General features: G+C 38.4%; 7 protein-coding genes across 10 annotated transcripts; 4 read left to right on the forward strand and 3 right to left on the reverse strand.

Annotated features, from left to right (window-relative positions):
• The first annotated feature begins 8 nt into the window (after positions 1-8).
• Positions 9-3,640, forward strand: LOC6566364 (GTP-binding nuclear protein Ran). The gene is made up of 3 exons (XM_001992059.3): positions 9-264; positions 1,864-2,376; positions 2,740-3,640. The coding sequence occupies exons 2-3, from the start codon at positions 1,942-1,944 to the stop codon at positions 2,953-2,955; spliced, it is 651 nt and encodes a 216-aa protein (XP_001992095.1). The 5' UTR covers positions 9-264; positions 1,864-1,941; the 3' UTR covers positions 2,956-3,640.
• Positions 3,641-3,657: 17 nt separating this feature from the next.
• Positions 3,658-4,874, reverse strand: LOC6566348. The gene is made up of 3 exons (XM_001992060.3): positions 4,770-4,874; positions 4,518-4,680; positions 3,658-3,901 (listed from the first exon to the last, which is right to left on the reverse strand). The coding sequence occupies exons 1-3, from the start codon at positions 4,852-4,854 to the stop codon at positions 3,823-3,825; spliced, it is 327 nt and encodes a 108-aa protein (XP_001992096.1). The 5' UTR covers positions 4,855-4,874; the 3' UTR covers positions 3,658-3,822.
• Positions 4,875-5,820: 946 nt separating this feature from the next.
• On the reverse strand, positions 5,821-6,909 carry LOC6566349. Its single transcript, XM_001992061.2, has 3 exons — positions 6,717-6,909; positions 6,500-6,632; positions 5,821-6,091 (listed from the first exon to the last, which is right to left on the reverse strand). Exons 1-3 carry the CDS (start codon positions 6,841-6,843, stop codon positions 5,971-5,973), a joined length of 381 nt encoding a protein of 126 aa, XP_001992097.1. The 5' UTR covers positions 6,844-6,909; the 3' UTR covers positions 5,821-5,970.
• A 1,695-nt stretch (positions 6,910-8,604) lies between these two features.
• Positions 8,605-9,647, forward strand: LOC6566350. Its single transcript, XM_001992062.2, has 3 exons — positions 8,605-8,742; positions 9,173-9,305; positions 9,378-9,647. The coding sequence occupies exons 1-3, from the start codon at positions 8,634-8,636 to the stop codon at positions 9,472-9,474; spliced, it is 339 nt and encodes a 112-aa protein (XP_001992098.1). The 5' UTR covers positions 8,605-8,633; the 3' UTR covers positions 9,475-9,647.
• Positions 9,648-10,146: 499 nt separating this feature from the next.
• Positions 10,147-10,661, forward strand: LOC6566351 (venom peptide HsVx1). The gene is made up of 3 exons (XM_001992063.2): positions 10,147-10,237; positions 10,301-10,406; positions 10,488-10,661. Exons 1-3 carry the CDS (start codon positions 10,171-10,173, stop codon positions 10,597-10,599), a joined length of 285 nt encoding a protein of 94 aa, XP_001992099.1. The 5' UTR covers positions 10,147-10,170; the 3' UTR covers positions 10,600-10,661.
• Positions 10,662-12,363: 1,702 nt separating this feature from the next.
• Positions 12,364-13,581, reverse strand: LOC6566352 (putative uncharacterized protein DDB_G0287457). Of its 2 annotated transcripts, none has more exons than XM_032738789.1 (2): positions 13,533-13,581; positions 12,364-13,474 (listed from the first exon to the last, which is right to left on the reverse strand). In XM_032738789.1, exon 2 carries the CDS (start codon positions 13,456-13,458, stop codon positions 12,499-12,501), a length of 960 nt encoding a protein of 319 aa, XP_032594680.1. In that variant the 5' UTR covers positions 13,459-13,474; positions 13,533-13,581; the 3' UTR covers positions 12,364-12,498. The 2 variants fall into 2 exon arrangements, with proteins under 2 accessions (XP_032594680.1, XP_001992100.1); XM_001992064.3 differs by having other exon boundaries at positions 12,364-13,471; positions 13,533-13,555.
• A 405-nt stretch (positions 13,582-13,986) lies between these two features.
• On the forward strand, positions 13,987-21,685 carry LOC6566353 (kinesin-like protein Klp10A). Of its 3 annotated transcripts, none has more exons than XM_001992065.2 (5): positions 13,987-14,244; positions 15,447-16,771; positions 19,669-19,915; positions 19,994-20,776; positions 21,333-21,685. In XM_001992065.2, the coding sequence occupies exons 2-5, from the start codon at positions 15,597-15,599 to the stop codon at positions 21,651-21,653; spliced, it is 2,526 nt and encodes an 841-aa protein (XP_001992101.1). In that variant the 5' UTR covers positions 13,987-14,244; positions 15,447-15,596; the 3' UTR covers positions 21,654-21,685. The 3 variants fall into 3 exon arrangements, with proteins under 3 accessions (XP_001992101.1, XP_032594664.1, XP_032594663.1); XM_032738773.1 differs by lacking the exon at positions 21,333-21,685 and adding an exon at positions 20,964-21,250 and having other exon boundaries at positions 14,074-14,244; XM_032738772.1 differs by lacking the exon at positions 13,987-14,244 and adding an exon at positions 14,731-14,853.
• The last annotated feature ends 402 nt before the right edge of the window (positions 21,686-22,087 follow it).

Genomic DNA, 22,087 nt, shown 5'->3' on the forward strand with positions numbered 1-22,087 from the left:
TTGGCCATATCGGTGTTTAGTAGAGCCACAGCGTTGCAAAAACTAACGTTGGACTATCGGCTTGCATTGTGATATCGGTATTTTTCGCTAGTTGTGAGCAGGATCACGACAAAAGTTGGGTAGCTCCGAAGCAAAAACTCGTCGAGAAAAGCCAAATACGCTCGGGTGTCATTTCTCTGTCCGTGCTGTTGAAAGAAACATTTAGTCTGTGTGCCGCCTTGCCAAAATTATTGGCGAACAACAAACGAGAAAGCCAGCAAGCAAGTAAGTACAACCAAATCACTGTAATAGTGTCGAATTAGTGGTAGATTTCTGCGAAAGTGCCTCAAATGCGACAATGCCTGTGATGACGGCGTCGGTATTCCAGTTGCAGGTGGTCGTCTGCTGATGCTCCAAATGTGCGCATTTTCATACATATACATTATATATATATTATATACAATACACATAATGTGCAGATATATATATATATATATATACGTGTGCTGCTCTCATTTGCAATACAATCTGTTGCTAACTACAGAATGGAGAAAAATGGAGTTGATTGTTGTTGTTGGCTGCGGGGCACCGTTATTTAGAGAAGGCCGGCGTCGCACGACGTGTGCTTGCCGCGTGTTGTTCGCAGGGATTCGAATAACAATATATAAATGCCTATATACCTCAGTTGCATGCCCTGCTCTAAGCGAATTAAAAGCGTTTTATATTTTATGCAAAAAAAAAAAAACGGCAGACTAACAGCGGCCAATCGAGAAATTTGTTGAGGTTAAATCCGAATTGCTGTGGGGGGAAAAAAATTTGCGTCATGTTTCAGACTGGCGCGTGTATTGGCGTCTGAGCGTGTGTGTGTGTGTATCGGCAATTGGTGGTCGTGTGTGTGTTTTGGGCTATGCGTTAGCATTTGTTATTTTATTGTGTGTTTATTAATAAGACGAAATCGCATTCAGTGTTTTTATGTGAAAATAGGTAGATTGCAGATTGCACTTGGCCTCTTCTGTTCCTCTTTGCATGTTTCCCATGCATTTTGGCGCGCTTTACATGCGTCTGCTGTGTTAGCAGCAATCGTTACTCTCTCCACACTTCATTCTCTCTTACATTATTTGGCCTGCTCGCTCGCACTCACAGGGTTGTTGTCATTTCATGCGTATGTTAAAGCTACACACAGCACACACATTCCACGCATTTGTGTGAGTGCTGCTGATTCAGCTGTTAAACGCATTTCAACAATATCTGCAAATTTCTTCTGCTTTCTGCTTTTATTCTGGAAAGATACTTTTATTATGTATTTAACAATCGAATTGCGTTGAATGTTCGAAAGAATATTTATTTAATTTTAATCTAAATGAGAGAAACAAAATATATACGAAGTTGCAGTAACGAATTGTAAGGGTTGAATTTCTCACAAATAAATTCGCTTACATACAGTAAGCAGTAGTGGTAGTAGTCGTAGTGGTAGACAGAGAAGCAACAAAAACAACATGGCATCGCCGCATGCTACCTGCCTGTACACACACACAGACATACACGCACACACTGATAGCAGCTGCACTTTTGCGCTCTCTTGCATTGACTGGCTGTACATCGCTCTCTCGCTCTGTCGCTGTCAATAGAGTGTCGGAGGCTGGCAACAGCTGTTGTTGTCCTTTGGCGCGCTTTGCTCAGCCGCCTTTGGCATTTCCCTTCTTCCTTTTCTGCTGACCTTTACCATTTTCGTTTTGCGTACGCTCGCGTTCGCATTCACACTCGCATTCGCATTCGCATTGCGCACGTTGCACGTTGAGCAACGAATTTTTTTTTGCAAAACAACAATAAACAACAAGTTCAAAAGAAATTAAGCTAAAATCAATTTTTAAAACTCCTTAACAGCAACAGCAACGCAACCAACAACAGTGTTGTAAAGGGCATAAATACATAACAACAACCACAACGGCAGCAGCAGCAAAGATGGCACAGGAAGGACAAGATATGCCCACTTTTAAGTGCGTATTGGTTGGCGACGGTGGCACTGGCAAAACAACATTCGTCAAACGCCACATGACGGGTGAATTTGAGAAGAAATATGTGGCCACATTGGGCGTTGAGGTCCATCCGTTGATCTTCCATACGAATCGCGGCGCCATTCGTTTCAATGTCTGGGATACGGCTGGCCAGGAGAAATTTGGCGGTTTACGCGATGGCTATTATATTCAGGGCCAGTGTGCCGTCATCATGTTCGATGTGACGTCACGTGTCACATATAAGAATGTGCCCAACTGGCATCGTGATCTTGTCCGCGTCTGCGAGAACATTCCCATTGTCCTCTGTGGCAATAAGGTGGACATCAAGGACCGCAAGGTCAAAGCCAAAACCATCGTCTTTCACCGAAAGAAAAATTTGCAGGTGAGTCTAAATGATAGTCGTGGGTGGGTTGTTGGGTTCGTCGCGGGCGGAGGGGATAAATGCATCAATATCGGATCAGACAGAGACAGACAGACATCGAATGAAAACGAAGAGCGCAAGAGAGAGAGACAGATAGAGATAGAGAGAGAGAGAAAGGTGGAAGTGCTACCCAATAATTGTTGTATACTAGATCAGTTAGCTTTGCCTATAACTATGAATATATATTTAATTTCTTGCTATATTCGAGTGGAAATTGTAAAGAGAAAGAAACTGTTCATTTTGGGTTTATTTCCAAATTAGAGAATTCGATTTGTGGGATTTAACATTGATAATTTACTAATTAATTGTTCTCTTTATCGATAGTACTATGACATCTCTGCTAAATCGAATTACAACTTTGAGAAACCCTTCCTTTGGCTCGCCCGCAAACTGGTCGGCGATCCAAACCTGGAGTTTGTGGCAATGCCGGCACTGCTGCCACCCGAGGTCAAAATGGACAGAGACTGGCAGCTGCAAATTGAGCGTGACTTGCAGGAGGCGCAGGCGACCGCCTTGCCCGATGAGGATGAGGATCTATAAGCATTAGTTTACATATAACACACACACAATAAACAACAACAATTCAAAACTACAGAGCAAGAATACCAAGGTGTAAACAAACCAAGCAGCAGAAACAACAGCAACAGCAAGAGCAAGCTAATTTGTTAAACAGTTAACAAAACACAACAAATCACAAACAGCAAGTGTGCATCAACAACAGCAACAACAACATCGAGGCGACATTGCAAGGATCACAACAACAACATCGAGGCGACATTGCAAGGATCACAACAACAACACACACACACATACACGAACACACACTCACAAAACAACAACAACAACAACAAAACACATTCATCGAGTTGCCCAAATTATTATTATTATATTATGTACACGTAACTTAATTATTTTTGTTTTTTTTTTTATTGCTCTTGTTGATTGAACTTAAAATGTATGTCGAAGGATACTAGTAAAGACACAACAAAAAAACTAGGAAAAAAAATAGAAGAAAAAGTAATTAAGCGACTGTAAGCAAAATATACCAGCAACAAATGGGCAGCCCATTTGTCGGCAGAAGAAATGGTACACATAAACAAGAACAACAACAACAACAACAAGAACATCTGCAGCAGCAACAGGAGGAAATTATCCAATTATGTATTGCGATTTGAAGTGTAAAATATTAAATAGCTAAGACAAATAAAAACAAACAAAAATGGAATGAATTACAAAGTGTAGTTGTAGTTTTCATTTTTTATTATTAAAATGTTGGTGTTTTTTTTTTTACTACGCGCTAACATTAATTTGATCATTTTTCTTTATATATATATATATATATTTTATGTATGTATGTGTGTAGATATATATATATCGTCACTGATATATAGTTGCTCTCCCAGGATTCTAGCATTTGATACAGCAGGCGGGAAAAACGCCCGTAAAACGCTGTTTGTTCTGGCAGGTGATTTTTTGCTGAGCGCAGCTATTAAAAAACGAAAGAAAAAAATATTGACATATATATATATATGTATATATATTTTGGCTATTATTATTATTATTAGGTCGGCAACCTATTTGATCAATTGTGCCTGAAGTCCTGCCATCAATCAACAATAATTTTTGCTTGCCTAGGATACTATCATCTTTAGCTGGCATGCTGTGCTTTAAGGATTCCACTGCATCATCAGAGTCCACTGCTGACTGTACCCACTTTAGTTAGATGACTTCATAGTCTTATTTCGGGTTTATTTTATTCCCATGAATCGATTTTGATTATAGCTGCCTGAGAGACACTTGGCTTGTCTGAGAACTGGTCAACTTTTCGATGTCTTTCTTCGTTGCCGCCTTATTCTGTGCTCAGCTATGCCACAATACTTCTTCAGTTCTGTTCGTATTAGGGGTCTATCTGCACTTCATATCCCTTAAAGATACATTGTTCTATTTTGTTGTTCTATAAATATGCGACTCTTCGCAGTAGCCTATTCCAATTTGGTCTACTATGAAAAGCATATCTATATATTAACTGCATAAGTCGATTGTTTGACACAGTCACAGTTCGGGATACGGATAGTTGGGTATGTTTGGTGGATGGTACTTACTCCTCGACAATGGTCTTGAATGTGTCCGTGCAGATGGCGCGCTTTAGGCACTTGCCCTCCTTGCCAAAGTCCACGTAGTCCTGGCCCTTCTTCAGCAATGGCAGATACTTGAGAAATATGGTCTCATCCTCCGCATTGCGATACGTGCACACTGGCTCGCTAACTATATATATATATAAGATATATGATATAGGATATAGGATAGATTGTGTGAAATGTGTGCCTAGATTCGATTAGATTTACACAACTCACCGCCATCAATCGTACCGATCTTCATCATCATCATCATGAGGAAGAACGCAATTGTTGCGATCAGTAAATTTGAAAAGTTGCGCATCTTTTGGGAATGGATTTGTTCGACTGAAGCCCGCCAGCTGAACCAGTTTGCTATTTATACTACCGACTACCTCGACTATTATCGACCATTATCCCCGGCACAACTTGAGCAAATTTGCAATTCAAATGTGAAATGTTAATGCGTTTGTTTGTTTCTTTCAATTCATTCAACTTAACTGTTTGCTGTATGCTCTACACAATTAGTTGGGTTCTCTAGTCTAGTTTCTAAGCTACCCAGTTAGTGTAAACGTAGCGCATTCGTAGTACCCTCTAGTCCAGGAACCAGACAGCCAGACTGGCCAGACAGTCTGAATGAATGCGGTTTATTCGCTGTTTTAATTGCATAATTGTTCACTTGTTTAGCACAACTGTTCTCAACTGTGCTCTCTGCTTATTGTTGATTGAGTTAATTACTATTTTCATCAGTTTTTTAAGTGGATTGCTTCAGCATCTTACTTATAACTAGTATATGTTTATTTAGGTTCAACTTTTTGACTAAGTTCGCCTGCTCGGTTCGCATCGCAATGTTTTTCTAACACTCATCAAACTGAAAACAATTTTGTTTTTACAATCTTTAATGATGCATCAAAATATTCTGTTTTTAAGAGTCTCAATAAATTCGAAAATAAAGTTGAAAATAATAATATCGTTGTCTGATTTTGGTATTTGAATGATACTTGATTCAAGTACAACGTATTCTATTTTATCCATTCTTGAGCCATTGAGTACAAAATTATTTAAATAATCTTACAATAGATTTGAAAAATAAAAATAAAATAAAATATCATACAATAGTTTTCCTCAATTTGAACCCACATCGAAGTTTGTAATCAAGATTCAACTTTTTTCTAGATCGCAAAAAAATGAAAATACTCACTTAAAAATTGTTTGTGTATTTAGTATATTTAACATGCTTTTTAAACTGAATACAAAAGAACATATATCTATATCTATATATATATATATATATATATATATATATATATATATGTTGGGGTTTGTGGACTTTTGTCTTTCCTGCTTGGCAGGTGGCAAGCCATATAAATATAAAGCCACAGATGTTTTAGGGAAAAAGAAAAGATGGTTATTTATAGACAGGTATTGATTATGGATATGGCTAGATATCATTGCTCTCCGGCCCCTCGCAGATCAGCTTGGGACAACAGTGGGGAAAAATGCGACGCATATCGGAGTCAATTTTACAGTTCTTCGTAGGCACCAGATTGTGGCGGCCACAGCTGCAACATAGAAGATATTGAACAAATATAAGTTTAGAAATCACATTTGATGCAGAACTTTAATTTGATTGGATAATGATTGGACATGTTTACTTTATAGATAAAAAATTACAAATATATATATATATATATATATATATATAAACTGTGGATAGGTTGAAAATTCTAGACAAGAGAACAGTTCTGATTAATTTTGAGAACTTACCAATGAAGAATGTTTTCTGACTGACATATATTATGGCCAGTTTGGGATTTTCAAATATTATCCATAGATTTCTCTAAAGTCAAAAACTTGTACGAGTAACTAGTATTATATAAGTACTCAAATTCTTCGATCGATATTGATAAATGAATCCAGTTCGCTTATAGAGAAGCTCGACACTGTAGTTATAGCAAAATTCAACTTACAAGCCAATCTCGAGAACATAGTCAGGTCGACAGAAGATGGACTTGCAGTGCCCCTCACGATTGATGGGCTTATATGACTGATTTTTGGGTATGGGCTGCTTCAGTTCCTCATAGTAACACTGTCCGGGATAATCTGATAATGGAGTCTCACATTAATTTTCTCTCTCTCTCTCTCTCTTTATCTCTCTCGCAATTGGTGTGTCTGTGCGTAACTTACCCGGATGTATGGCATTGCCACGATAACCCAAGTCTGCCGAGACACCAATGAAGATCAGGGCGAAGAGTAAGAGCATCGGCACTCCAAATCCGTAACCAGGTCCAGCCTTAATGGGTATTATCCACATGACGAAATCTCTTGAAAATGACTGAAGGAAACAGCTTGTTGTTGTGTCAACCTTGTTGCTTGAGCGTCGAACGTGCGACTGAGTCAATGGCAATTAATTGTTGTTGCTTTTATATAAAATTAATAATAATGAAACAGTCTACACTGCACAAAAACGACACACACTGCAGTCAATTGCTGAACTCGCCGTTGACCTAATTACGCAATTAAAGACTCAAAGCACACATTTGGAATGAAATAAAAATCGATGATTTCCAAGCCGGTTTCCGGTTTGAAAATGAAATCCAATCATTTTGCAACAATGTTTCTGTCAAGTGTATCTGCAACTCTCTGTAGTAAGTGTTTCTGTATCTGTATCTGTATCTGTATCTGTATCTGCATCGCTGTAAATGTGTGTGTATCTGAAATATGGGGCATGTGCGTCGTTTCAGTTCAGTTTCAGCGTCAGTTTAGATCTAGTTTGAATTAATTAAGTCCATGTCAGCCCTGAAATCGAGAGTCTCGCTTGCGTCGGAGCTACAACAACAACAACAACAACAAAACAGCAAACGCAAGTGAAAATGCTCGAGTCGAGAGAGCTCGACTTGCAGATACTCCTTGTCCAGGTCTTTAACTATCCATCCATTTCTCAGATATGATTTTTATGTTTCTCTACCAAACTTGAAGAAATTTTTACAGAATATCAATATAATGACAAGGTATATGATATATCTATAAATCGATTTGTATCGATATGCATGAAACTTATCGATAACGTTAAATAAACTTGATCTGCGTATGACATTAGAGTGCTTATATAATCGCTCTAATAGTCTCTGAGATAGTCAGACGCACATAGCCAAATCGAGTCGGCTGTTGATGCTGCTCATGAATATATATATATATACCTTGTGGGCTCGCAGATGCTTACTTCTACCAACAATGGTAGAAGAACTAAAGACTTTTCACGCATTGCGTATCATAATTGACCCAATGAAATATATATATATATACTTTATGGGGTCGTAGACTTATCCAACAATATCTTACGCACTTTGTGATAGAACAGACAATGCCAGAAAAAAAGTACCCATAGTTTTATATTGAATGTATTTTTACATAAATCAATTGAAAACACGTTTGCCTGCCAATAAATAAGGTTTGGATGAGGCATTGTCATTTATCACCTAGAATAGAAAATATAATTATATACCATTGATCACCTGAGTCTTTATTTGTTTGTTAAAAAACACACACAACTTGACGACAGTTGAATACGCTTCCGATATGGCATAGAATTGGGTAGGAATCGAGAAAGTTTATGGGTAAGGGAATCGAAAATTAGATATACTATATATATATATATATATCGAAAAAGGTATAAGGAAATATTGAAAGTGCGGAATAAAATCTCAACAATTCATTTTTTTTTAATAATAATTCTGCGTTTATTGGAATTTCAATAATAATAAAAATTGAAAAATATTATATTACAATTTACTTACTAAATGATATATAATTTTAAGCTAGCGAAAATATAAATTTTAGTTTGTTGACCAATAAAATCAGATGTCGAATTGTGACAAGCGAAACAAAAAAGCCCCGCTGAGAGTATTATTTAAATATACAATATTTATTTATATACAAATATATACATATATATTTATTTATATGTATTTAAAGAATTTACACATGTACATTTGTTTCATATATATTAGCTGACAAAAATGCGCTGATAATAATAAGTTGGGGTTCTCAGTATGAGGTGCTTTGTCTCAAAAGCATTTGTGTATCTCAGTCGAGGAACTCAAAATGTGTCGCGGATTACTAACACTAATGTCTTGGGCATGGATCAGCTTGATACTGTCGGGCTCCGTGTTGGGTTTTAGCACCCAATATCGTGGCAATACCCAACATCCAAGTAAGTCTTAAAAAGTCAAGTTTATTCAATTTAATTTAAAGTTGTCTTTTGGAACTCAACAAAAAAGAATAGAAAAAAGCAGCGAATAAATGATATTTTCTAACAATAAAATCGAAAATAAATTCAATTGTGAAAAGGAATCCGGTAATTAAGTGTAAAGATTCCGTTTAAGGTTATCGATGGATTCCACACATTTTTCGGTATTCCATGCTTTATGGATATATATAATATCGATCCCTGAAAAACAATGTTTGAATTTGCGGTTTCGGTTCTAAATTATCGTCAATCGTTAAAGTTACGGTTCAGTTTCAGATTGGACACATTTGAGCTGTAGACTGAAGACAAGCCGAGCACAAACTGAAAATAGCATACTATATATATCAGCATATATGCGCCTGATCCCACTAATAATATGTATCCCTATCAAAAGCTATACCGGAGCATTGCTACTATGCTGAACTGGAACTGGCTGTCCGGCGCAATGATACCTCATTTCCGGTCGATGTTCCGCACTTTTGTGCCCAAGTGCATTGTCGGGATGATTATGTGCTGATGATCAAGCAGTAAGTTAACCACCATATATGCGTAGGGATATTATGGACATGACTTTCACAACTGATTAACTGATTCCATAGCTGCGACCGCATCCAGTTGGCCAATGGCTGTGTTTTCACAAGCAACGACTACTCGCTACCCTATCCGGATTGCTGTGCCCGACTTGAATGCGACTAGTGATTATATATTGATATATATATATATATATATATATATATAGTGATTGAACATTGATTATATTATATTTGATATTTTGTTAATTCTTTTATGTACATCTTATATCGATTGAGGTTCACAGTTCGAATCCTTTGTTTCGTGTGTATTCCAATAATGAAATTTATTATATTTTACATTTTTCAGTTTTTCTTATTCAATTTGTATAGCTGATCAATATTATCACGATTTATATATCTCAAGCGCTATATCTCAATTGCGGCTTTTAATGGAATCGTTAATCAATTTTTATCCATTTTCATAATCTGGAAATATTATATTTGGGTCAAATTTGACTAGTTTTCTTTCAGATAACTAAGGTAGTCCCTCTCTGCCTGTGCCTCTCTCTCTCTCTTTCTTTCTGTCTCTCTCTCTTTCTTTCTGTCTCTCTCTCTCTCTCCCTTTCTCTCTCTCTCTCACTGTCTCTCTGTTAACAGGTCTCATTTGTTTAGAGATTATTCGGTTCCGTTTTAGTAAGTCGGCACTGATACCCCCAAATGATCCCCGAGAAATCTGTGTGCTGGACAAAAAGGTCATATATAGAAAATGAAATCTGATAAGCTAGCCAGTCAGCTATATACTGAACTCGCTGTTAGCTTGAGCATTCAGTTTGCCTTAGATTGTTTTTGAGGAACGTTATTCTTTTGTTTGGCAATTGCAATGAAGGCGGCCACATTTATCCTCTGTGTGCTGGTGCTGAGTGCCCATGCCCTGTTGGTTCTGGCTGGTAAGTAATATATATATATATATCTATATATATATTTATATATAGATACTAAAAATCCAACAGACTGTCAGATTGCCGGTCGCAGATTGCAGCCGGGTGAGACATATCAGCCACCAGGTCGTTGTGTTCTAAACACCTGTGGATCGAACGGAATTACTACAAGCAAAACGTATGTATATTTGTATCTGATGTATCTGCTGTATATAGTGCATATATGGATATATATTAATCTATCTGTTCTCCCCTTTAGCTGTCCCTCTTTGAGCAGTTTGCAGCCCTGCAAAATAGTCGAGGATGCCTCTAAGCCCTTTCCAAAATGCTGTCCCCGTTTCGATTGTGCCAATCAAAATTTGAGGCTTTAATTAACAATCTGTTAACAATAACAAAAACAATAAATAAATATATTTAAAAATCAAGAAGATTACATACCTGAGTCACTTTAAATGTGCAAAGAGCCACTGATTATTCCGATAACACCTATATGATATAGTAGTACGATATGCTGTCCGTGGCAAGGAGTGGAATTGTGTTGCAAGTTGCATCATTCAAATGTGCTACGAGCTCACATTGTCCACAAGATATATACGCAGAGATCGATTTATAAAGACCAAAATATCTGTTTATTGGATTTTTTGGTTTGGTATACATGCTTGAACTTAGCCAATATGCTCGTATATATATAGGTATATATACGTATATATATTTACTAGTATATGTATATGTCTCTCAATTTGCATGGATTAACTAGACCTCTATATAACAACACATACGCAAATACAAATATATATATATATATCGATATATATATGTATATATATTTTGTTTTTTTTTTCTTTTCTTTTTTTGTATAGTTATCTAAAATAACTAATTGCTGTCTGCAATCGAGCACAGTATTCAATTGTTGTTCTCTTACCTAAATCGAGTAGATTATATATATATATATATATATATATATATATATATATATATATATAGTATACATTGTGAGCTGATTGTTTTTTGGTAGCAGTGTCCTACTTAAAGCTGTACAACAACAATGTTTAGAACACATGCAAACACACAGCAAAAAATCGACGCTTAAATGCGTCACATATATAGATATATATCTATATATATGCATATATAGGGCAGGTGCAACTTAGCCTAGACTATATATAAATACATATATAAATGTTTTATTTATGTCTATGAAATTTGAAGCTGTCTTCTGGCTCGCTTCATTTTGTATGCAATATTGCAATATTCAAATAGTTATATATATATATATCATATATATTACTTTTATAACCTGAGCTAGTCTAAACATTTTTTAACTATGGTCCGCCGGCACAAATTTGTCAATTTTTTTTGTGGTACAACAAAAAGAAAAAAAAAAAAATCAATCAAAAAAAAAAAAGGAGAAAATTAATACAATTTGCTATTGTTTAATTTACATACACATATATATTATATAAAAATATTAAAATGTTAACCTTAATAAATAAATGAAAGCACATTTAGTTGAAAGTCAACGTCGACACTCGCCTCTTATGTTTATATGTGTGTTGCATGATGAAAGTAGAAGGTGGCATTTAAGTACGCATCGAATGAGAGAAGGATATATCTAGAATGTACCGCGATATATCAGTTAGAATAACTATATCATTTAAACTATTAATCATAGAGCTATTGCCTAATTATTGGACAGATTTACGATTCTATATTGTGGCATTAATGTATTATTCACTTATTGCTTACATCAAGACCGAGAACACACTACATCAGAAAATAAATCATAAGTGCATTTCAAAAATAAAAATTAAATTAAATATTTATGTAAATATATATACCGATTATTCTAATTTTGTTGTGTGACAATGTGAACTTTAAAATATATATATATATATGAATTTATCATATGATTCCGATGTGTTGTCTGCCTTCAAATAGATATATGAACAGATTTGTATGTAATAAAAGAAAAAGAACGAATCTGGTTTGAAGACGCTTTAAGGGAAACATCTTTGACCCCATAAGATATATATATATATATATATATATATAGACATATATGTATATATACATCTGATCAGTCTTAAGGGACCAATCGCTATAGCAAGGGTATCAAAAAATACAACAAGAAGCAATTCAATTTAGCAATTTGATAACTAAAGCTTCGACTTAAATGCAACATTTACATTCACCATGCAACCGATTTATGTGGAGATGGAGAGTAGAGCTTAATCTGGCGATTTAAGATGCGGCATGCCGCACTCCTCCTCTCATTGGCGCGCTGCACGCTCCGTTTCCATGAGGCACTCACGGACCAGAATGCGTGCATGGACAATGCCACGCTTCAGTCGCTCCGTCGAGCTGCGCGATCCTGTATACGTTGGCCGTATATCGCGTCCCATCTCCTCGATGACGGCCAAGAGTTGAGCATATTTGGTCAAACCGTTGCCAACGGACAGACTGCCAACTGTCGGCAGATTGGCAGTGGATGTCAGTGGCGTTGTTATATTCGCCGATGTCTGTGTGGTGACGATCGCAGGCGATGTTGATGGTGGCGGGTACTTCAGCTGCGATTGTGTGAGATTCAAGCCAAGATTGCTGCTGCTGCTGTTGGTGTTAATGTTACTGCTGTTGCTGTTGTTGATATTGTTGATGCTGTTGATGTTGATGCTGCTACGTCCACCGTTCGAGGCGGCTGCAATGTTGGCCAGCGATAGAGCTGCCGCTGCCGCAGCAGCCGCAGCTGATGCCGATGCCGATGACGGTGTTGCCGTTGTATTCGATTGTTTCTGCAGCAGCGCCAGCTGTGCCTGCAGAAATTGCGGTGAGTATTGCAGGGCGGCAACGGCGGCTGCTGCCGCTGCTGTCGCTGCGGCGCTGCTCTGTGTGACGCTGTTACGGTCACGCTTACTACCACCTCCGCCGCCGCCACCTAAACCGCTGCTGCTGCTGCTGTTTGTGGCATAATCGGTAGCGACCATATTATTATTATTATTACTATTATTATTGTTGTTGATGTTGCTGTTGTTGCCGGTGTTGCTGCCGCTATTTGTCGAATTGTTGCTGCCACGTGAATGATGTATGGCGGATATTTGGATTTGGGGCTGCTGTTCGCGCTGCTCGCGCTGCTGCTGATAATTGTAGAAGTTTTGTACTTGCGAGCGGGGTATTGGTGTCACTGTGACGTCACTGAGCTTCGATTCGACAGCCTGTATGTCCATGATGTCCATTCTGCCTGACTGCCTGCTGTTCGTATAATTATAATCGGTATATATGTATTTACATATTATTTGAATGCACTTACCAAATTCTCTTCTGCAAATTGTTCTTTTTTTTCGTCTTTTTTCTTTTTTCTTCTACGCACAAACAAATTTAGTGCAACCACCACAAACACAAACACGCACACGAACACGAACACACACAGGGTTAGTCAGTTGCGATCTGTTATCGATATATCGATATATATATGTTGTAATGCACTTGTTAGGTGAAAATACCAAATGTATTCGTGAGTCAAGCAGCTGTTTTGCTTTGAGCTCATTGCATTAATTAGAGTTTGTTTACGCTAATTTCATTGTTATTTGCAGTGCTTGGTAAATGTAAATACAACGTCTACAATTCAATGCAATTTTTTTGAGCTGAACGCAAATTCACAAATTCATTTCAAATATGATGCATTGCCAACGGCGGCCGGCACAGTGTTTGCGGGCAGTGCTGTAAAGCGCGTAACTGCTCTGACTGGCTGGCAGTGGCAGTCAAAAAAAAAAAAATACAATGGCGAAGCAAACTCTGAACTAAAATTCTGTTGTTGACATCTGGTCGCTTTGTAAATTTCATTTTGAACACACTCTTGTGATATCTAGTTGTGATTTAATTCCAAAAATATTAAAACGAAAAAAATAAAATTAAAAAAAAACTAAATAGTAAACTATTTAGAAATTGTATGGATTGTGCTATCAAATAGTTGGGAGAGGAAGCAGCGCGAGTGTTCAAATCGTCTGAGTGTCCGAGTCGAGGTGAGCCTAAATTACACGTTGTATTTATTTTGACTGCCTGCAGCAGCAGAAGTTTGTAAAAATTCACAATTACATTTCCGCATATGCATATGCATATATATATGTGTGTGTGTGTGAAAGCCTTCATGCCTACGAAATGGCAAATGTCTTTTTGCCTGCCTGCCTGTGCATATGTATGCATGTGTGTGTGTGAGTGAGTGTTTCTATGTGGGAGCCAAAGCCGTCAGCCACTGCATGACGTAAAGCGTAACAGCAGCGTAACAAACATATGCAAGTGTTTTCATCTGTGTGTGTGTGTATGTAATTAACAACGTAAAGCTCGCTGGCATTGATTAGCACTGTTTTTGGCACTTTTACACACGCCTTATATGCACAAGCATATGTACATATGTGCTTGTGCATGTGTGTGTGTGTGCATGTAACATTTTATGTAGTGTGTGTGTGTGTGAGTTTTGTGACTGTCGCTATGTGCCGCATACGCGAAACAGTGTTGCACAGCGCGTCACTGTCGATGCATGCATGCAAAAAACCAAAAAAAACGGCGCACAAAATCACAATTGGGAAAAAGCGTTGCGAGTGGCGCGTCGCTTCAGCGTTTCATTAACATATGTACGGGTATTTTGATGAAATTGTGTTATCGATAGCGCTAAGCGACAGTTGGGCATTTAAATTTGCACACACACACACGCAAAAAGGCGCTCTGAGCGACGCCGTTAGTTAGTGTCTTACTGTATTTTAGTTTTTTTTTTTTTTGTTTTTGTATTTTGCGACCTCGACATAGAAGAAGCCAAAGCCAGTCGTCGTCATTCCGTAGCAGCGGCAGCAACTTGAACGCCAGCCATTTTGTGGTATTGCTGTCTCGCTCTCTGGCGTTTCGACCGTTGTTATTTGTGATTTTTTTTTTGTTGGAAACCAACACAACATATATATATATATATATATATATATATGTTTTTTTGTGTTTGAGTGTGATGTGAGTAAGCGTCGATTGTACTGACAGTTAGTTTTTTTTTTTAATATTTTTTTGTTTGATTTTGATTTCGATTTCGATTTTTTTTCGGCTAGCATATTTCATGTATTAATAAATCGTATAACGAGAACAAAGCTCCGTCTTACAAAATATAGTTTGATTTTTGACGAAGCATTTAATTTGCAAATTGTGATAATTTTTTTGTTCTCTGTTTCTCTTTTCATCCAAACAGTTGCGGATAAATATACACAACAACAAGGAGAACAAGAACAATTGTCAAAGATCATCAGGATACTGAATAGTAGACAGTCAGACAGAGAGAGAGAGAGATAGAGACTCTGGCCAGTGTTGGCAAGTATTTGCATAATAAAGCAAGCGAATAATGGATATGATTAATATTGGCCAGAACGTTAAGATCAAACGCACCGATGGACGGATCCATGGTGCTGTTGTATCCAAACTGAATCCATCCGCATTGTGCATCACTGTCGAGTGGTATGAACGTGGCGAGACCAAAGGCAAGGAGGTCGAACTGGAGGCGATACTCTCGCTAAATCCCGATCTAGCGCCCAACAATGATCAACAGCAGCAGCCACCGTTGCACAATGCTGCTGCAACAGGCGAGTCCAAAAAAGTGTCAGCAACAGCGCCCATGAATCTATCACGCAATCCCACACAATCGGCCATCGGTGGTGGGGGAGGAGGTGCCGGCTCCGGCAGCATATCGGCACGCATGACCCTGACCAGCATACAATGGAATAAAATCAGTGAGCAGCAGCAGCCACAACAGCAGCCACCGTTGGGCAACAGTCAGAGTGTTGGCAACATGACCACCAACAACACCAACAGCACCAGCAATAGCAACAATTGTCAGCCAACTGGCGGATCGGGCATGGTTCGTCCACGTTATACGATCAACTCGCAGACGAATAGCAATGCACAGCAGACGCGCATTGCATCCGCAGTGCCCAGCAACAGTTCGACAGGAACGACAGCATCATCAGCAACGGCAGCAGCATCGGCATCATCATCATCGGTAGCAACAATGGCTGCAGCAGCAGCAACAGCAGCAGCAGCAGCGGCTGCCGCAGCCAGCACAAATAATTCAAATAATTCACAAGCAGCAGCCGCAGCCGGGGCACGTCGTTCCCATGCATTGAAGGAGGTGGAACGTCTCAAGGAGAATCGCGAGAAGCGACGTGCCCGCCAGGCCGAGATCAAGGAGGAGAAGGTGGCACTCATGAATCAGGATCCCGGCAATCCCAACTGGGAGACGGCGCAAATGATACGTGAATATCAGAATACGCTTGAGTTTGTGCCGCTGCTCGATGGCCAGGTCGTCGATGATCATCAGATTGCTGTGTGTGTGCGCAAGCGTCCGCTTAGCCGCAAGGAGATCAATCGCAAGGAGATCGATGTCATTTCAGTGCCGCGCAAGAATATGCTCATGGTCCATGAGCCGCGCAACAAAGTCGATCTAACCAAATTCCTCGAGAATCACAAATTTCGCTTCGATTATGCATTCAACGATACATGCGACAATGCAATGGTTTACAAGTGAGTACATCTCCAACAATAACTGATATTATCAATTTATATATCTATGTAGGATGGTTACCTGGGACTCAAATTGGAGGATTTATGGCGAGAGTCATTTGCAGTTCAAGTACAAAAATATTTCCATTCTCTTTAAAACTTAATTTATTCTAGCAACTCTTAAAGCTACATGAATAAATTATGATATATTATCCTAGATTTATATTTTATCGCACTGATATGAGAGAATCTGTTATAGTTCATGTTCAGAAATATTTCATTTCATATGATATGATTTTGAATTCTAAATCAAACACATATTGCTGGAACTTGGGCCGAAATATTCTTAAAGCTGTTTTCTCTTTAAAACGTATTTGTAAACTTCATTTAGTTGATGACTACTCATTTAATCCATAGCATTCTAACAACCCTTATAAAGATATAGGGATGTATTCTGATTCATTTCCTCATAGATATCTTATCGCAACAATGTAGCTTTAGCTGTCTGCATGGTAGTCCAAGGTTTATACTATTGCTCTTTCTGCTATTGCTACAACTACGGAGAGGACAATGGTTATTTTCTCTACCGATATTGATCTTGCAGAGTATAGGAATAGTTTTCGGTTTTCTGTTATTGGCTCTGTTAAGGTTCGTAGCAGTAGCAGTTGCAATAGCAGATCAATATTTCTGGTGCTCTTGCTGCTGCTACGGAGTAGTAAATTCCAACCTGGTCTAGATCTATTTGTCACCTTCTTAAAGCGAATAATTTTGTACTAACAATCTTGTCATATGATCAGTTGCCTGCAGTTTTACCATTTAGTTAACAAAGTGTTAATTGACATGATTAGAGGAACTTATTTAGCACAAATACTTGCTTACTTCAAGTAGTTGCTGCCAACATTTAGCGACTATCAAATCTGATTTAATTTTGAATTAATTAATTTTAAGAAATGCTTTAAAGAAATGCAGCTTAAATGATATACACACAAATACATATACATAAACATATGCATGCACATAGATTTATCCTTAGGCTGTCCTTGTCTGGCAAACAGCTGTACGCTTTTCTTCTTGTTGTTGTTATTGCTGTGTTGCGTTGGCGACACACGAAATGCGCATAAGCTTCGCTAACACTGACTCACACACACACACACACATGCACACATACACCTTTCCAACACTTTGCGCAAGCTTAAAAGCATTCGCTCCCGAAATAGCCAAGTTTTTCCGTTGTTGTTGTTGTTTCAATAGCTGCTGCTGCTGCTGTATGACTAAACATGTAAAGTTGTTCGATTTCTGTCTGTGTGTGTGTGTGTGTGTGTATTTGCTGTCCGTCTTTTGCCATCTTTTCGCTCATTTTGTGTTTCATCTCGTTTCGTTTTTCGAGTTCGCCTCAATGAACTTGCCAGTGGCATATCTCAAGCCATGATTTCGATACCCTCGCCAAGGCTTCTATTAGTTTTTCTCCAGCACATTTTTAAACTCGTTAACAAATATTTATGTATATGTATGTACATATTTTCTTGATCAGCATCGCATATACATAACTTGCCTCGCAACAATCTAATGCAATTAATTTAATTATATCGTTTTGTAAGTGTATGCGAAGTTCGGTCATTGTGCGGTCGTGTTATATTTTTCTTTTTTTTGCAAACAATCAAAAAAAAACGCTGCTTGTTTCAAATAGTAACCGTTGTTGTCATTGGCAGCGACGTCAACGTCGACGTCGACAGCAGCAGCATTTGTCATTGCACGGAATTAAAGCTTATTATTTGTGTATTTATTATTTGTTTTGTGTTTTGTGTTTTTTTTTTTGCCGGTCTCTGCTGTGTTCTGTTTGGTTATCTGACGCTACGTTTTGTTTCGCTTTGCTTTCGTTTTGCTTTCGACAACGTTCTTCTCACCGCTGGCGCCCGCTTTTGGCCCACATTTGGGTAATTCTACGTCTTCCTTCCGGCTTTTTTCTGCGCATGAGTCAATGGCATTAAAACTGCTGCGCCACGTTCGGAGAAATTTAATCATCGATTCTGATAACCAAACGCTACCTATTGCTCTCCCTCTCTCTCTCTCTCTCTCTTTCTCTCTCGGTTTCATTGTATCTTTCGGAATGTGTGTGAGCTGATTTTCTTGTTTTTTTTTAATAACAACTTTAAACCTTTAAACCACATAGTCGTAGTATGATTAGCAGACTATTTATATATTTGTACGTCATTCATCGTTAATTCAACTCGACGAAAAAAATGTCGAGTTCTATAAACATCAACAAAGATTCTATTGATGAAAACAACTAGCTTGGCTACATAAACGACACATCAATTATCGGTATAATTATCAATTAGCGTCAATCGCCAACTTTTTGTCAACTTGTTACTGTAAATGTGCTTTGTGCTTTCTAATACGAATCGGAATCCGAATCCGAATCCGAATCGGACTCTGTTACACACAGCTACACCAATTTGCCAATTTGAAAAGCGTCTGAATGACGAATAAAAATAAAAACAAATCATTATTTTTTTTATATTGTTTAGTATTTCTTTTATAAGTTTAAGGTGGTTCTGCTACTGCAAGTGTTTTTTTTATTATGTACAGAAATCGTTATGTTTCGCAGATGTGCGCTTATAGAAAACATATCTGTAAAATATTTGACTTCATAGTTCTTTGAAGTTCGCAGAGGAATCCAATAGTCTAGCAATATATTATGGACAACTGAGGGTAAAGTTGTTAAGTCAATGAGGCATTTTCTGCTGCTCAGCCAAAGCTATTTACATTTATAAAATAATCTTAATTTTAATAGACAATTAGCTATAAGTAATAAGGGTATCATTTAATAGTAATTATTCATAATTCATAAATTACTCGATAATTTGTTTGTGCTTGCTTTCTAATCGAATCGAATCTGATTACGTTTCCCAACACAGGTACACCGCTAAGCCACTGGTGAAGACCATCTTTGAGGGCGGGATGGCCACGTGCTTTGCCTACGGACAGACGGGGTCGGGCAAGACGCACACAATGGGCGGTGAGTTTAACGGTAAGGTGCAGGACTGCAAGAACGGCATCTATGCGATGGCAGCCAAGGATGTATTTGTGCTACTTAATGGGCCACGATATCGCTCCCTAAACCTGGTCGTCTCGGCCAGTTTCTTTGAGATTTACAGCGGCAAGGTGAGCTATATCCATATATATATATATATATCTATATACAACATACTCATTCAGTATTAAAACGAATTGGTTTTTTAGGTCTTTGATTTGCTGTCCGATAAGCAAAAGCTGCGCGTCCTCGAGGATGGCAAGCAACAGGTGCAGGTCGTTGGCCTCACCGAGCGCGTTGTCGATGGCGTTGAGGAGGTCCTCAAGCTCATCCAGCACGGCAATGCGGCGCGTACCTCTGGCCAAACATCGGCCAATTCGAATTCATCGCGTTCGCATGCCGTATTTCAAATTGTATTGCGCCCGATGGGCAGCAGCAAAATTCATGGAAAATTCTCATTTATTGATTTGGCTGGCAATGAGCGGGGCGTGGACACATCATCGGCGGATAGACAGACACGCATGGAGGGTGCTGAGATCAATAAATCACTGTTGGCCTTAAAGGAGTGCATTCGTGCATTGGGCAAACAATCGGCACATTTACCATTCCGTGTCTCCAAATTGACGCAGGTGCTGCGCGATTCGTTTATTGGTGAGAAGAGTAAGACTTGCATGATTGCGATGATCTCGCCGGGATTGAGCAGTGTGGAGCATACATTGAATACGCTACGCTATGCGGATCGTGTCAAGGAGCTGGTCGTCAAGGATGTGCAGGAGATTGGCCATGGCGATGGCGAGCCCATCGAGATCATGGACGATGGCGAGGAGGAGGAACAGCAACTGACTGAACAGGGAGTTGGCGGCATTTCATCCGCCCATCATCATCACCAGCATCATCATCAATCGCTGCAGCGCGGCCACAACAACAATAACAACAACAATAAGAACGGCAATGCAGCCAACATGGACTTGGCCATGTTAAGTTCGCTGAGCGTAAGTACAAATTTACCAATACATATATATATATATATATATATATATCCATATTTAACTCTTTATTCATGATCTGGTTCAACAGAGTTGAGTCGATCGATCTCCTAGTTATATCACGTTTATTTCATTTTATCGATAGAAATCGATTTGTGTTGATCTTTCTAATCGACTGTTTTTCTATTGCTAGCCTCAAAATTATCGAGCACGCAAATCGGTTAAACCTAATAATTGGGCGGCTCGACGATTTATCTAAAACGGTCGCAACTTCCTTAAGAACTCCCTTAAAGACATGAATAGCCCCAAAAATAATGAAGATTCAAATGAAATTGGTGTTCGAATAACCTTCTAATTTTGATTCAAATTCTGGTTAAACAAGATTTCCTGTACAATATGTACATGGCTTATATATAGCATTTATATATCTAATTAAAACTACAAATGAACTATAATAAATATAATTTGATATCAGCAAAAGAGGCGATTTTATAAATGCATAATAATAATGATCTCTCTCTCATTATCTATCTCTCTCTGTCTCACTCTCCGGATGTGGCAGGAACATGATATGTCGGACGAGCTAATTGTGCAACATCAGGCAATCGATGATCTGCAACAGACCGAGGAGATGGTCGTCGAATATCATCGCAGTGTGAACGCAACTCTCGAGAATTTCTTGGCCGAATCGAAGGCGCTGTATAAATTAACCAATTATGTCGATTACGATCAGGATGCGTATTGTAAGCGGGGCGAGACAATGTTCTCGACACTGCTCGAAATATCCATACAGTGTCGCGATATGATGGCCGAATATCGGGCCAAATTGGCCAAGGAGGAGATGCTGTCCTGCAATTTCAAGCCCACTAACAATAAACGTTAAAAACGTGGCAACAGCTACACTATGTCAGTTTATTCTAGTATTCTTGCATAATTTTTAAACAATTAATTTTTCAAATTCCAAACTCTACCGTATTAGTCCTAGAGAGATCGCCCTCCCCCTTAGAGCTGCTGGCATATATGTAGTTGATTCTAGATGAACACAACACACACACACCACACACACCACACACACATAACACGCAGACACACATACACACACACATAACACGCACACACACAACACACACACACACAACACACACACACACACATTTATCCTTACACTTTATTATTATTTTCTATTGTGGCTGCCCAAAATAATATCGAATTTCTCATTGTTTACATTAGTTTTGTTGTTGTAAGACTCATGCAACACTCTCTTCAATTACAGTTAACTTTATGCACTTTTTTTGTAATAGCTTACCTCACACACAC

The sequence above is a fragment of the Drosophila grimshawi genome, unplaced genomic scaffold (genome assembly GCF_018153295.1).
Source record: "Drosophila grimshawi isolate 15287-2541.00 unplaced genomic scaffold, ASM1815329v1 contig_848, whole genome shotgun sequence".
NCBI lineage: Eukaryota > Metazoa > Arthropoda > Insecta > Diptera > Drosophilidae > Drosophila > Drosophila grimshawi.